The 14,375-nt window shown below is 55.4% G+C and overlaps 1 protein-coding gene and 1 pseudogene across 10 annotated transcripts in view; one reads left to right on the top strand and one right to left on the bottom strand.

The window, feature by feature from the left end:
• ARAP1 (ArfGAP with RhoGAP domain, ankyrin repeat and PH domain 1) overlaps positions 1-14,375 on the top strand; it is a 61,863-nt gene that overhangs the window by 27,542 nt on the left and 19,946 nt on the right. For 5 of the 10 annotated variants that reach the window (XM_032489292.1, XM_032489294.1, XM_032489291.1 and 2 more), the window contains 9 exons: positions 6,353-6,513; positions 7,100-7,167; positions 7,762-7,892; positions 8,033-8,188; positions 8,542-8,611; positions 8,925-9,045; positions 9,468-9,670; positions 10,273-10,382; positions 12,776-12,975. In XM_032489292.1, the coding sequence (XP_032345183.1) occupies positions 6,353-6,513; positions 7,100-7,167; positions 7,762-7,892; positions 8,033-8,188; positions 8,542-8,611; positions 8,925-9,045; positions 9,468-9,670; positions 10,273-10,382; positions 12,776-12,975 (1,220 nt within the window). Of the gene's footprint in view, positions 1-675; positions 806-948; positions 1,729-3,529; positions 3,555-5,590; positions 5,734-6,352; positions 6,514-7,099; positions 7,168-7,761; positions 7,893-8,032; positions 8,189-8,541; positions 8,612-8,924; positions 9,046-9,467; positions 9,671-10,272; positions 10,383-12,775; positions 12,976-14,375 lie in introns of those variants that run through there. The other 5 variants (XM_032489302.1, XM_032489301.1, XM_032489297.1 and 2 more) reach the window with 5 other exon arrangements.
• Positions 11,857-12,483, bottom strand: LOC116666471 (annotated as a pseudogene).

The raw sequence follows: 14,375 nt of genomic DNA, 5'->3' as shown, positions 1-14,375 counted from the left end.
GAAGGTTGGGGGGAGGGGGTCTCTGCTCTTCAGGGACCCGGTGCTGATCTCCGCAATTCTGGCTCCATGCACCCCACTGAGGATTCCCTCAGGAGGCTTAGGTGTGACTTCTCTCAGGGTCAAGTTCAAGGGTGCTATGGCTCTGGGCAGCTCCTCCCAGAGCCCCCTTGCCCTCCCCCCAGTCCAGGTGAAGGAAGACCTGCGAGGGTGGGCACTTAGGAGTTGTCTTTCTACCCTTCTTTCCAGGGCTGGTAGTGTGGTGGGTGCCTCTGTCATTGGGGGTGCTGAGCTGGTCTCCCCTCCCCACAATTGCTGAGAATCCCTAATGAACTCAGTAACCCTGTGCTTGGGCCACTGGGGACACAAATTTATCTTACCAGGTCCTGTCCGTGCACTCAGCCCTGCCCTGTGCCCTCGGCTCATCTTTCCCTGGGGCCCAGCAGACACCTGTGGTGCCATCTCCTCCTGCCAGGCCAGCCCTGGGCTGGGTGCTCGGGATGGGAGAGAGGGGCTAGTACAGTCAAGAGCTCCCTGAGGGGTGAACTTCTTCTCCCTGCTGCCTTCACAAGCCAGTACAGGGCCAGGCCTGGAAGCATGAAGAGCTGCCATGGGAGACCTGGATCTCTGCACTCTCCTGCCCAGGGCAGCGGGGTGCCCAACAGGTTGTGCGAGCTTAGAGGACGGAGCAGTTGGGTGGACTTCCTGGAGGAGGAGGCTTGTCCTGAACACAGTGGAGTTGACAATCTAGGTCATCGTGGGGATTCAGTGAAAAAAGGCCCCCAGCAGAAAGTCTGGCACATAGCAGGTACTTAGCAAGTGGAAGCTATATTGTTCTAGGGAGAAGTGCTAAGTGGGTGAAGCCTTGGTTGTGAGGGTGGGTGCCTTTCCTCGGGTCTCCCTGTAGTCCAGGGAGTTAATCTGGGGCTGCTCTGTGGAGGGCTGGGGAGCTGTTGGCCTTCTCCAGTTATCAATATTCATTCACTCAACACATACTGACCAAAGCCCCCTCTGTGCTGGGTGATGTCATGGCATGGAGAGGGAGTGGCCTGAGGGGACTCACAGCATGTGCAGAAGCTGAGAGGTGGACTACAGGGAGACCCGAGGAAGGGCTTTCTCTTCTGTGGCTTGGGCAGAAGTGAATTGAACTGAACCTGGACAGTGCTGAAGAGGCTGAGCCTTGGATCTCATGATGGAGAAGGAGGGAGGGGGGCAGCCCCAGAGGAAGCAAGACGCATACGACTGAGGCCTGGGCCCCACGTAGGACGAGGAAGTGGCAGCTGGAAAGTTTGCCCCTGTGGGCAGAAGAGGTCAGGAGAGGAGGCAGATGTGTCCAAATCATAGCTGACCCCGCCTCTTGGCCCTGCTGGTAAAAGTCCAGGGGCTAGGATTGGGCTGCGTCACTCCAAGGCCTGCGTGACCCTTTAGGGGGAGGGTCCTGACTCCAGGACGGAGTAGGCCTGAGTCCTTGAGGTCAGTTCAGAGAAGCAGACATTGACAGACACAGCTATACTGAGTGATCAGGAGTGTGGAGGCTGGAGGAGTCCCACCCCAGCCTGGGGCATGAGGGGAGGCACCAAGTGGAGGTGGAAGATAAGTGGTTTGGATCTTTGGAAGGAGGAGTAGGAGGTGGCCAGACGGGGAAATGTGTTCCTGGTGGAAGGAGCAGCATATGCAGAAGCCTGGAAGTGTGCATTTATGGAATGCAGCTCAGTCAAGGATGGCTGGAATGTGAGTAGGGGATGAGTTCAAGGCCAGCCGGAGATTGCCTCACTCTGTGGCTCACCTGCCCTTATAGTGACTGATACAGACAGAAAAGTGGGAAGGCAGAGCCAGGGGCCACCCTGGAGGAAGAGGCTATGAAGCAGGTTCCTGGCTCAGCCTGTGAGGCCCGAGCCTCCTTCAGCCATAGCCAGTGTGAGAAAGTTGTGCTGGTGACGTGTGGAAGTGGCTCTCGGTACTGAATTATCAGTATGCCTGGAAGCAGATCAGAGAGGAAACTGAGGCTCACAGGTGAAGTGACCTGCTTTGTAAGGACGCAAACCAGTGCGTGGTTGAGCTGGGGTTGAAGCCCAGGTCTGCCTGGCTCCAAAGCTCTGTCTCTTTAACTAGAGTGACCACACATCTCATTTTGCCTGGGACAGGCCCTGTTTATACCTGTGGCCCTGACATAGTTATTAATAGTGCTTCTTTCAACTCTCAGAGCTGTTCTGGTTTATATGATTGATTATTTGGCCACCCTACTCTTACCTATTCTGGCTCGGGGCCCTCATGTGTCCCCCAACCCCCAGCTATACGATTGGCTGTGTGTATGTGCCTGAATCCAACAAAACAGACCTCTTTAGGCTGAGGGCTCAGGCTGGGGTGGGTCAGCCCTTGCCCTGCCCAGGAGTGCCCAGCCTTGCCATGGGCATAGTGGGGAGAGCAGACGGGTCCATATATCACTTGGACAGAGGAGAAAGGAGCTGAAGGAGTAGGGGAGCCAGGGGTGGGGGACAGGGGAGAGCAGTTCTACGTGGGCATCTCAGAGGCTGCTTGGAGGACAGGACCATTGAGCTGTGTTTTGAGGTGTAGATTGTCTCTCCATGGGCTGAGAAGTAAGGAGGAGGAAGTGGTGTGAGCGAACTCAGAGGCAGGCCCACTGAGGACATGCTCAGGGTTGGGCTGATTGTCTGGTCTGGTGGGTCAGAGGTCAGTGGGAAACATCCCAGCTGGGCCTCAGCTGCAGTTTGGAGCTGGGGCTGCTCTAAGGGGTGCAGGCACTACATGGCCAGCACTCCGGCTGGGGTGAGGGCACTCTGTGGCACTGCCCCTTCCCCTGGGATTTTCCCACATCTGTGCCTTCCTGATACCACTTCTCCTTTCCTGGGCCTGGCCCTGACTCAGCATAGCCCTGGTCCCCTGTGGTAGGCTGGCAGGCAGGGATCAGCTAGGAGGCTTCCTGGAGGAGGTGTCAGGAATGAGGTCAGAAGGTCCATGAGGGGCCCTCTTGCCCCCTTCTTCTTGGCACGTAGTCTTTTTCCTGCAAAGGCTTTGCTGGGACAGGAACCCTTAGCATCTGTTCCCCTCTCCCTTCTTACCACTGTCACACTGTTATCAGAGGTATGATCACATTTCCTCTTGGATGGAACATCAGCCCCAGAGCTGCCTGGATCCTGAGTTGCAGTGGCCAGTATGAGGAGGCGGGACTCAGAAGCCCTCTCATTCTGGCTGGGGCCTCATTTGCCTCTAGTGGTTGAGCCTGTAGTCTGTGGTGCTGGACTTCCTGGGTGCAAATCCCAGCCGTGGGATCAAAGACAAATGACTTCTTGTCTCTTTGCCTCAGTTTCTTCATCTGTAAAGTTGGGGTAGCAATAAGCCATACCTTGCAGGGCCTTTGTGATGAGTAAATGAATGAATCCACGTAAAGCACTTAAAATGCAGCTGCGGAAACACACACACACACACACACACACACACACACACACACACACACATCCTGAATAAGAATTAATTAATCCAGGTCTTCATTTATGTATTAATCCCTGCTGAGTGCTAGGTAGACAATGGTGAAGAAGGTGAGTGTGGTACTTGCCTCAGAGAACCCACGTGCTGGGGAGGCAGGCCTCAGGAAGGGCAGATGCCTCACAGACTGTCAGGACAGTGATGGGGGAGGACCAGGGGCCAGAGGTAGAAGGGCTGGTGCTGCTTGGGCTCTGAGGATACTCTGTTGCCATCACGTTCACCTCAGTACTGACTCTCAGTCCAGGGGGAGGCAGGGATCCAGCCCCACTCAGCCCTGCTGGGCATTGAAAGGGGAGAGCCTGTCCCCACCTCCTCTGAGCCAGTCTGACTGGTTCTGGTCCAACAACTTAGAGCTCTGCTTTTAGCTAATCTCAGACCAGGCCCCCAGGGCCCTTTCCTCTTGGAGTGTGGGAGGCTGTGTGTGACAGACTGCTTTGCCTGTCAAGTTTCCAACGACATTGCACTTGAGCAACTGGGGGCCGACACCCCACGTCTTGTCCTTGAGCCTGTGGGTACTCACTCAGCCTTTCCTTTGCTTCCCTCCCCACCCTAATGGCCAACCTGTCCACCTACCCATCCATCCACCCACCTATGTATCCATCCTTCTGTCTACCTGTTCTGTCCGTCCATCTACCTGTCCACCTGCCTGCCCACCCACGCATCCAACATGCTCTTGTTGCTGACTCAGCCAGGCCCTGTACTGGGCTATAGGGATAAAGAGTCGAGTCCAAAGCTGCCCCTGCCCTAAAGAGACTCAGGGTCAAGTGGGGAGACAGCCTGGTACAGAGCCCATCAGGGGGTCTTTGTATGTCCAGCTAAACTACTGCGAGAGGCCCACTTGGCATCAGATTCCCTGAGAAGCATATGGGGAGGGAACAGCTGTCCATCAGGACAGCTGCAGGTCTTCCTCTGCCATGGGATCCCTGGAGCAGTCAGTGCCACTGACCACACAGCTGTCCAGGAACCATTCTCTGTGGTTCTCCATGGGGCAGCTTGTGGGTGCAGGACTGAGAGTCACAGTGGACAGGTGTGGCAGCCCCTCTGGCTAAGACACCTCTTGCCCCAAGGGGCCAGTATGTCTCCTAACAACTGCACAGGTGTGGTTTCAGGTCCCTGCACAGGTTGTGCCCAGTTACAAGCCACCACACTCCAGGAATCCTAAAGCTCCAGCTTCCCCAGGATGAGAGACTCCTTACAGTTTCTCCCAGTCTAGGTGCAGTTCCTCACTCAGGCCATTTTAGCACAGGCAGTTTTGCCTAGGCACGTGGCTGGCATACCACCTTTAGCAGGTTTCTAAGGGAAAGGGTTTTGTTCATTCTTTACCTACAAAGAGGAAATAAGAGTACAGGGTGATATGGAAGTAGCTATGTGTCTTAAGAAGCACAGACTGTGGAGTCAGGATTCAGGTCTTGGCTTAGATGCTAGCACAGTGCCTGGCACAAAGGAGGAAGATCTTGGGGAAAAAAAAGTTACTTGGAATAATTCATCCAAGACTCAATTCCCAAGAGGGAAACATGGGCAGGACCTGGGGGAGCAGAAAGGAGGGGTCAGAAAGGACTTTCAGAGAAGGTACACTTGAGTTTGAAGTTAAAGGATAAGTAGATGTTCTCCAGTCAGAGACCAGGGAGCGGGCTATTCCTGGAGGAGGCATCAACGGGCGCAAAGGCCCAGCATCATGGTCATGCCCCAGCCCTTCCTTGCTTCTGCAGCAGTCACATGCTGTCAGTCACTGCCAGGCACGTTGGGGCAGTAGACCATGCTGAAATAATCAGTGGGGAAGGTTGCCCACTTGCTCTGATGCGCCGCCTCAGCCCCTGCCGGATGGATGCTAGCAGAGACAGCGGTTGAGGCCAGGCTTCTAGGGCTCCAGCTGGTGGTCCCTGTGCATCCTGTGTGCTGGCAAGTGATACGCCTTGTCTTGGTCAATCCTCCAACCACCTGCCATGGCAGTTTTGTAGTCCCCACTTTACAGAAGAGGAAACTGAGTCTCAGAGAGGCTAAGTGCTTGTCCCAGGACACACAGGAACTAAGACTGAGGCAAGGTTTAAACCCACATCTCTGATGCCAAAGGCCTTTGGGAAACATTCAGCCTGCAGGGAGCAGTGTGATCTGTGCTGAAACAGACAGCAGAACTGTGGCTGTGAGAGCCCACGGGGCCCCGGACCTGGCCTTGGAGTCAGAAAAGGCTTCCTGGGGGAGTGATAGCAGAGATGAGACATGTGGTGCATTCAGGTGAGCTTGAGGGGTCTGAGGGCCCTCGAGAGATGTGAATATCCGTATCTGGGACAAGAGAGAAGATGGTCCTGAGCCAGAGACCTGTGACTCAGGGCCTTAGGACTTGGTTTCTGAGGCTCTGGTCTGTGCCCTTGGCCTTGATGTCCATTTCAATCCTGCCCCATCCATTCGCCAACAAATGCCTTCTTATCCTTAAAAGCTCAGGTCCAGCCTTCCTTGACTCCCCAGGCTAGGATGCACAGCACCCCCTGCTCCATGCTGGCCTTCATCCCTCTTCTAGAGTGAAGTCCCAGTGGGGAACTTGTGGCTAAAAGCTAGAGTTTTGGGGACAGGTGACCCTGTCCCAGCAATGCAGGGCCAGCTCATGAAGCTGAGGAAGGTACCTGCTTCCTTTAGGCTTTGGGGAGCTTGAAGGGTTTGGGGCAGAGGAGTGAGGTGAGGAGGGAAGGGGAAGTGTGGAGGAGGCTCCTGTCTGAGTGTGTGGAACAAATGAGTTTTGCTGCACCTCAGGTGAGCTGGCTGCTCAGGGGGTTTGAGTCCTGGCTCTACTGCAGTGTCGCTAGCCCAGTGACTCAGCCATACTGGGCTTGATGCCCAACTTTTGGTCTGTTTCCAGCCTTCCCACCAAGGAGGAGGAGTTACTGTCCCCACCACTGTCATCCCCTCCCCAACTGGACTCTGAGGAGCCCCTGGCCACCTTTCCTCCCCAGCCCCCATCTCCACCTCCCAGCCCACCAGAGATTCCCCTGAAGCCTCTTCGCCTGCTCCCTGAGTTCGGTGAGTGCTGTAGTGAAGCATGGGGCACTGGGTGTGTGGCCTGGAATCAGGGCCCTGGAGAGTCTGCAAGGAGCAAGGATCACACTCCCCTTTCTGTTGGGTCCTGCCGCCGACCCACTGTGTGGCCCCAGACAGGTGAGCATCCTTCTCTTCATCCTCCAGGATGGAGACAGCACCCACCTATCTGACCTGCTGACTGTTAGGTGTGGGCAGATGGCAGACTTCTTGAGTTGCCCGTGGTTTAACATCTGGGACTCTTTTCCATGGTCGTGGGTGGGGTGCTTTTCCTTGCATTGTCTACTTTTCCTGAGCTTCAATTCTTGTTGCCTTATTTTAGCCTTTTTAAGACAGCCCCTGCCCCTAACCCCTAAGCTTGCTGCCTATTTGGGCATCACTGTGGTGGCTTAGCCTCTCCTTTGGCTGCCCCCTAGTGCTGTCCTGTGAGGCCCTGAGACCATAAATAGTACTTCCTGTCCCTCTTGCCTTTTTTCAAAAGCCAGGCCAAGGTGGGGGTTGGGGGTCTCTTAGACTGGTGGAGGCCAGGTTTCCTTGCTTCTGAGTCTCCCCAACCCCTCTCTCTCCCCAGATGACTCTGACTACGATGAGGCCCCAGAAGAGGGGCCGGGAGCCCCAGCTGCTGTGATGACCAAGAAGGTGGGGCAGGTGGTGGTTAGGGTTTGGGCTGTCTGCCTGTCAGCCTGCGGGGCGGGCTGCCCAGCTACCTTCCAGACCCAGCTAGAGAGTGGGCAGCCGGGTCCTGGGAGCATTCCCTTCCCCCTTTGCTGTCTTGAGGTGTCGGGGTCTGGGGGCTCTGGTTTGTGGCTCCAGCTCCAGTTTTCAGCTGCATCTGGGTGGCTGTATGTGGTCCTTTCTCTCCCTTGGTGTTTGGAGCACATCTGTCTTGGAGTCTCTGTCCCTCTGACTGTGTTTCACTTTCTGTGTCCCTGTGTCGACTTCTCTCTGAGTGTCTTAACTCTCCATCTATGCGTTTTTAATCTCTTTATCCTTCTGTCTTTGTCTCTGACTTGGGCCCATGCCTGCACTGATTTTTTCCATCCATGTGACCTCGTCTCCCTGGGTCCCTGTGCAGTCTTCCAGCAGAGGGAGAGGAGTATAAGGGAACAGAAGAAAACGTACTGAGTTGTATGGGTCTGGGATGGAGTGGACAGAGCGGGGTGTGGCAGCCCTGAGGTGGGTGTGATCTGGGGCTTGAAGGGAAGCATGACGCTGAATGGGTCTGGGGGTCAGGAGGAGCCCCCAGTGAGCCAAGTCCCACGGGCCGTGCGTGTGGCCAGTCTGCTGAGCGAGGGGGAGGAACTGTCTGGAGACGACCAAGGGGATGAAGATGAGGATGACCATGCCTACGAGGGCGTCCCCAAGTGAGTGTCCACTTCTCTCGGGTGATTCTCCCACCCAGCCACCTTCCTTCCCCAAGCCCAGCCCAGCTTTCCCCTCCCTTTAGTCCCTACCCTTTGGGAGCCCGCACTCTGGCCCCCTTATTCCCTCTCCTCCCCACCAGTGGTGATTGGCACACCAGCAGCCTGAGCTCATCCTTGACCAGCAGCCTGCTGATCCCTGAGCTCCCACCGTACCCCATGGACAAGCTGCCCGTTGGCCACACCCCCATCCCACCAGTCATCAAGGCTGGCTGGCTGGACAAGAACCCACCACAAGGGTGAGTGAGGCCTGTGGGGTCCTGCTGGTGCCCTGCATTGGGGTGGGCTCTAGTATACAGGTATCAGGGATCCAAAAACGAGAGGAGACAAGGTTATTTGAGCAGGTCTCACCCCCCCCCCCAGGGTATATTTCATTACCCTTAAAACTGGGAAGTCCTACTTTGAGTTTGATTTCAGTCACTCTTGCTGTAGATAAAGTCCATCTTCTCAGTGACCATTTGGAATCCTTCCTCTCTTGGACCTGGCTGTTTCTAGCTTTGTATGTGGCTGCCAAGGGAGCTAGGGTGACCCCAGAGCCGCTCACTAATTCCCAGTCCTTTGCTATGTTGTTCCCCTGCCTCTCCCTCTCCAGATCTTATATCTATCAGAAGCGATGGGTGAGACTGGATGCCGATCACTTGCGATACTTTGATAGTAACAAGGTGAGGCCTGTGTTAGTCCCTGACATGACCCTTCTCCAGCCTGGGCCTGGGCTGAACCTTGACACTGAACCCAGGCAGAGTCCCTCCCCAGATGAGTCCTCACAAGAGTTCCAATCTGATTCCTTGAATCATGTCCTTCTGGCCCAGCAGCTGGCCGTGGCCTTGGCCAAGGTCAGTGTGGGGGCTATTACTGACCACCTGTGGGAGGTGGGGCTGCAACCTTCATTTCAGTGGAGACTGAGGGAGTCAGAGAGGGGCTGGGCCTCTGCAGGCCCCACCCCCACTCCCACAGTACAGCTCCTCTCTTCCCCAGGATGCCTACTCGAAGCGCTTTGTCCCTGTGACCTGCATTTCCCGCGTGGCTGCCATTGGAGACCAGAAGTTCGAAGTGATCACAAACAACAGGACCTTTGCCTTCCGGGCAGAGAGTGATGGTGGGGAATGGGGCAGGGAGAAGACTGTCAGTTTGGCCTGGGGAGTAGGGGAGGCGAACCAGGGTACAGGGTACATCTGCTCCCACCACATCAAACCCCGAGAACAGTTGGCCCTCTGAGGTGAGGAAAGGGTGGGGCCCCCTCTGACTGGCTCTCAAGACACCATTGAGTCCTTAGAGGTGCACATCCCATGTGCAGGGGGAGACAGGCTTAGACAGGCAAAGTGCCTTGCCCAGCCTAAGTGTCACAGCTGGGATTGGAGCCTGAGCTTGTCCAAGTCAGAGAACTCAGATAGTCAGAGCTAGGCCGGCCAGGCTGGGTGGGCTTTCTGGCAGAAGTGCTGCCTGAGCCTGGAATGGGGAACACTTAAGGGGCTCCCTGCCAGGCTGAGCTCAGGCTTACCACTCCCCCTTTGCCCACAGCGGAGCGGAAGGAGTGGATGCAGGCCCTCCAGCAGGCAGTGGCGGAGCAGCGTGCTCGGTCCCGGCTGTCTGGGGCTTGTCCGTTGGGTATTCAAGGCTCAGAGCCCCCTGACCATGCTGGCAGCTTGGAGCTGCGTGGCTTCAAAAATAAACTGTATGTGGCTGTGGTCGGGGACAAAGTGCAGCTTTACAAGAATCTGGAGGTGCGACTGATTGGCCAGACTGCTAAACCTCTCCTCTGTCCCTTGCCCACCTGGTCCCTCAGGCCCCCCCACACACCTGGTTCCTTCAGACCTGCCCTCTGCCCTCCTCATTCTTCAGGCCCACCTCCACCTATCTGGTTCCCTCAGCCCCACCCCTTGCCCACATGGTTCTTTCAGCCCCACCTCATGCCCACTGGGTCCCTCAGTCCAAACCCATCCGATCCCTCAGCTCCGCCCACCTGGTTCCCTCAGCCCCATGACCCCATTCGCCTAGTCCCTCAGCCCTGCTCTTTCCCTTATACCCTTCCCCTGACTCAGCCCTTTGCCTACGTGCCTTTCTGCCCCTAGTTCTGCCCCCATCTCTTGCCTGGTCTCTGAGCATTACCCTCTCACCACCACCCTGGCTCCTGACCCCCTATTTATTGCTACATGGCCTCTAATCGAGGTCCATTTACCCATGCCCAGATTCCTGAGCCCTCCCTTATCTCTTTCCTGGTCACTTTCTAGTCCCTAAAGTACCTCTCCCTCCTCTCTGCCCCCTCCCTGGGCCTTGAGCCCCATCTGCCAGGCCTTGCCCTCACCCTTTCCTGCCTACCTGCCAGGAGTACCACCTGGGCATCGGCATCACCTTCATTGACATGAGTGTGGGCAACGTGAAGGAAACAGCGGATCGGCGCAGCTTCGACCTCACTACCCCCTACCGCATCTTCAGGTGAGCCTACCTCCCCTTGCTCACCTGCATCCTCACTCCCTCCCAGTATTTTCTTCTTGCATATAGAGAAAGCTGCCCCTCCTTCTGGGATGGATTTCTCCCCTCCCTTTTCAGCCCTGCCTACCGTGCTGGGCCTCTACCTTCACTTGCTAACCTGTTTTGATCTCTTCCTTCTAAGAAATCTCACTTTTACCCCCCTCCCTCTGTCTATCAGTGTCCCCTTTTCCCTGCCACACTGTTCCCGTAAGGACTCACCCTGCTGCCCCTCCAGCCTGCCCTGCTCCCTCGAAAGTGCTTGTCTGTCCTTAATGGTTGCTTGAGATCAAAGGCTGCTTTTCATTCCTTGTCTCATGTGCATCCTAGGTGCTCCTCCCTCAGCCTCTAAGCTTTACCGTCTTGGTTTCCTCTGAGCTCAGCCATCCCTCAGTGGTCTCTCTGTCTTCTCCCTGGACAGGCTTGCCCGCTCCCAGGCCTTCAGCTCCCACCTCTGAGGCACTGTACCGTGCCTGGGTTCAAATCCTGCATTAGTTTGGCTGCCGTGACAGAAAATCACAGACCGGGGGCGGGGGCGTCTTAAACAGCAGAACTTTATTTTCTCACAGTCCTGGAGACTGGAAGTCCAAGATCAAGGTGCTGTCGGGGTTAGTTTCTGGTGAGGTCTGTCTTCCTGGCTTGTAGGCGGCCACCTCCTCACTGTGTCCTCACATGGCCTTTCCTCTGTGTGCATGTGGAAAGAGAGAGAGAGAGCTGTCTGGTGTTCCTTCCTCTCTTTATAAAGAAACCAGTCTTGTCAGGTTAGAGCCCCACCCCTATGGCAGTGTTTAACCTAATTACTTCCCTAACGGCCCTATTTCTAGATGCAGTCACGTTGGGGTTTGAGGCTTCAGCCTTTGAATTTTAGGGGGACACAATTCAGTTCATAACATCTAGGGTCCATCACTTGGTCAGTGTATAACCTGGGAAAATCACTTGGCCTCTCTGGCCTCAGTTCCCTCCTGTGGGAATTGGAGCACTGCAAGCTCTGTGAAGCTGTTATCCGACACAGTGTGCAGTGACGGCTCAGTCAGCTCTGCATCGTCACCCCACCAGCATCATCTCTTTTGCCCTAAGCTCAGATCTCTGCCTCCAGCAGGGTCTTTCTCCTCGACTCTAGGCCTGCATGTCTAACCATTCTGTGGACATCTGCCCCGCACCTTATATTCCTCCTCAGCTTACTGTTCCTCCCAGGCCCTCATCTCCACCCATGGGGAGCCCGCCTCTCCTACTCACTCCTATGCAAACCCATCACCACCCCTGTCTTGCCTCTGTCACTGTCTCAACTTCTGGTCCCTCCTCTCCACACCTCACCATTTTGCCTTAGGCCTGTGGGCCCTTTGGCCTGGTGCCTCCCTCCTCACCCTTTGCCTGACTATCTGTGACCATCAGAGGGTTTTTTTTTCCTTTCCTTTTTGTTGAAAGCCAAGTTTTTATTTGTTCATTTCTTGCATTTGAAGTCATCTTTGACACGCATGACCTGAGATTCTTTGCCATCCTCCTTAACTACCACACAACTGTAACCAACCACTTTCTGAAATTTTCCTTCTCTCAGTTCTACAGAGACCTGCCCATTCCCCCTAATTCCTTATTGTCATCAGCTTTACTTAGGTTGATTTGGTGTTTGGCACCAGGGGCTTCCACCGGCCTGACATACGTGGGCTCGCACTGGTAGATGTGAGCACACAAAGACGGGCTTAGCACTTGGCTAAGGCCTTGGCAGATTCAGTATGCCAGGCCTTCGTGGATGAGGGTGGTCTTCAGCACTTCTCATAAAGCACTATTAATGTCCATCTCCAGTAATGGTGCCTTCCGGGCCATGGCAGTGGGTTCTGGGTGGAGTCAAATCTTGAATGCACACGTATGACTTGATGGCAGCAGGGAAGGAGCCAGAGGGGAAGACATCTCTGTACCCCTCCACCCCCACCCCCCGAAACCCTCTCCTGCTTCTCCTTTGTCCTCTGGGTGTACTTTGAACACCTCTGGCACAAGCTTGTCCCCTTCTGTCTCCCAACTTCCTTTCTGCCAGTACACCCCTCCTGCCTACAGGTCCTGGAATGCTGCTCCCTTCATCTAGATCACCCTTTCTCCTCTTCACCTGGCTAAGCCCTTCTCAGCTATCAAGGCTTATTAACTTAGGCATCATTTCTTCCCAGCAGCCTTTCCTACTCTGGGGTTGTGGGGCAGAGCAGAACACCCCCAGGCACCCCCAGCTCTCATTCACATCTCTCAGGTTTGTGGTGTCCTTGCCTTTGTCCATGTCCACTGTCCCACAGACCCTGGGTACCTCCCCCTTTTGATTGTGAGCTCTCGATACCTTGTCCCCCCACTTCATGCTGTGCCCACTCCTGTGTCCTCAGCTTCTCGGCCGAGTCAGAGCTGGAGAAGGAACAGTGGCTGGAGGCCATGCAAGGAGCCATTGCTGAGGCATTGTCTACCTCAGAGGTGGCCGAGCGCATCTGGGCCATGGCCCCCAACAGGTTCTGTGCCGACTGTGGGGCTGCCCAGCCTGACTGGGCCTCCATCAACCTCTGTGTCGTCATCTGCAAACGCTGCGCAGGTGTGTGGGGGTGGGCGCCAGGCCAAGGCAGACAGGGCTGTGGTGTCAGGAAGGCAGGTGGTCTGGCCAGAGGTGCTGGAGCGAAGGCAGAATCAGGGCGTCGTTCATGAAGTTGCACCTGTGTGCCAAGCCTTTCCCACTGTGATTAACCTGCAAGGCACGGATTCAACTTTTCATATCATGAGTACAGACACTGAGGTACAAGGAGGGAACACGGCTCCTTCAGGGTCACCTGGCAAGTAAATGAGTGGATGAGCCCAGGCCTCTTGGGTTCCAGCACTCCTGTCACATCAGAAGAGTGGAGGGAGGCCAGGTCGGGCAGGGCTTTGCAAACAGAAGGGGGATGGGAGGCAGGGGTGGGAGGGACATGGTCAGATTTGTGCATCAGACTCTGGCTGGTGGGTGGGACCTGAGTGGGAGCGCGCGAGGCTGGAGACTAGTGAGGAGACTGCTGCTGGATCCAGGAGAGAGAGGTTGGGGAGCCTGGTCTGGGAAAGCGAGCATTTGAGAGATATGTAGAAACCATGGTGGAAAAGTCCCAGATCAGATGAGGAGGATGAAGAAGAAAGAGAGTGGTACCCAAGATGCGTTCATCTGTTCAACCAGCCTTCACTGAGGGTCCATGTTGTGTTGAGTGCTGGGGATTTGGCCCTCTTGGGAACAGCTTTGGGCTGGGAGGTAGGGGTCCAGGGGGTGGAACAGTTCTGAGAAGTTGCTATGGGACAGCTAGGTCAGATGTCTGGCTCCAGAGACCAGATTAGGAAGGTATCAGCTCATGGAGGGGTAAGGGCAGCTGGAGTGGACGAGAGGCTCCATGGAAAGTTGCAGAGGGAGGTGAGGCCAAAGCCAGAGTCAGGCAGTGCCAGACGCTCCTGGTGCCCCCAGCCCCCTCCCTGCTTCAGGGATCCTTTGTGGGATCTGTAGCTGAGCAAGGCTGCATCCCTCCAGCCCCAGCTCCCCCCTCCCCTTTCATTTCACAGAGGTTTATTAAGTGCACACTATATGCCGGGCTTTGTTCTAGGCACCAAGGCTCTTGGGCAGCTTACATTCTAGTGGGGAGAGGCAGAAAATACAGCAACCGGTGGAAGTATCCAGTAATAACATGTACTAGGTGGAGAATGTGTTTGTCAGGAAGCCCTTTCTGAGGAGATGATCTGTCAGCTGAGATCTGAATGTCAGGAGGGATCCAACCCTAGGGAGATGGGGGAAGAGAGTCCAGGTAGAAAGAACAGTGAGTGCAAAGACCCTGAGGCAGGAATGAGCCTGGGTGATTAGAAGAGGGAAGAGACTGTGGCTGAGCAGGATGGGGGAAGGGGAGGCAGAGAGGCATGAGATAAGACTGGAGGAGAAGCATGTAAGGAATTTGGATCTAATTCTGGGGAGCCATTGGAGGGTCTAAA

Source organism: Camelus ferus, chromosome 10, assembly GCF_009834535.1.
Source record: "Camelus ferus isolate YT-003-E chromosome 10, BCGSAC_Cfer_1.0, whole genome shotgun sequence".
NCBI classification, from domain to species: domain Eukaryota; kingdom Metazoa; phylum Chordata; class Mammalia; order Artiodactyla; family Camelidae; genus Camelus; species Camelus ferus.
The sequence above is the reverse complement of the archived record's forward strand: the minus strand, read 5'-3'. Positions and strand labels throughout refer to the sequence as shown.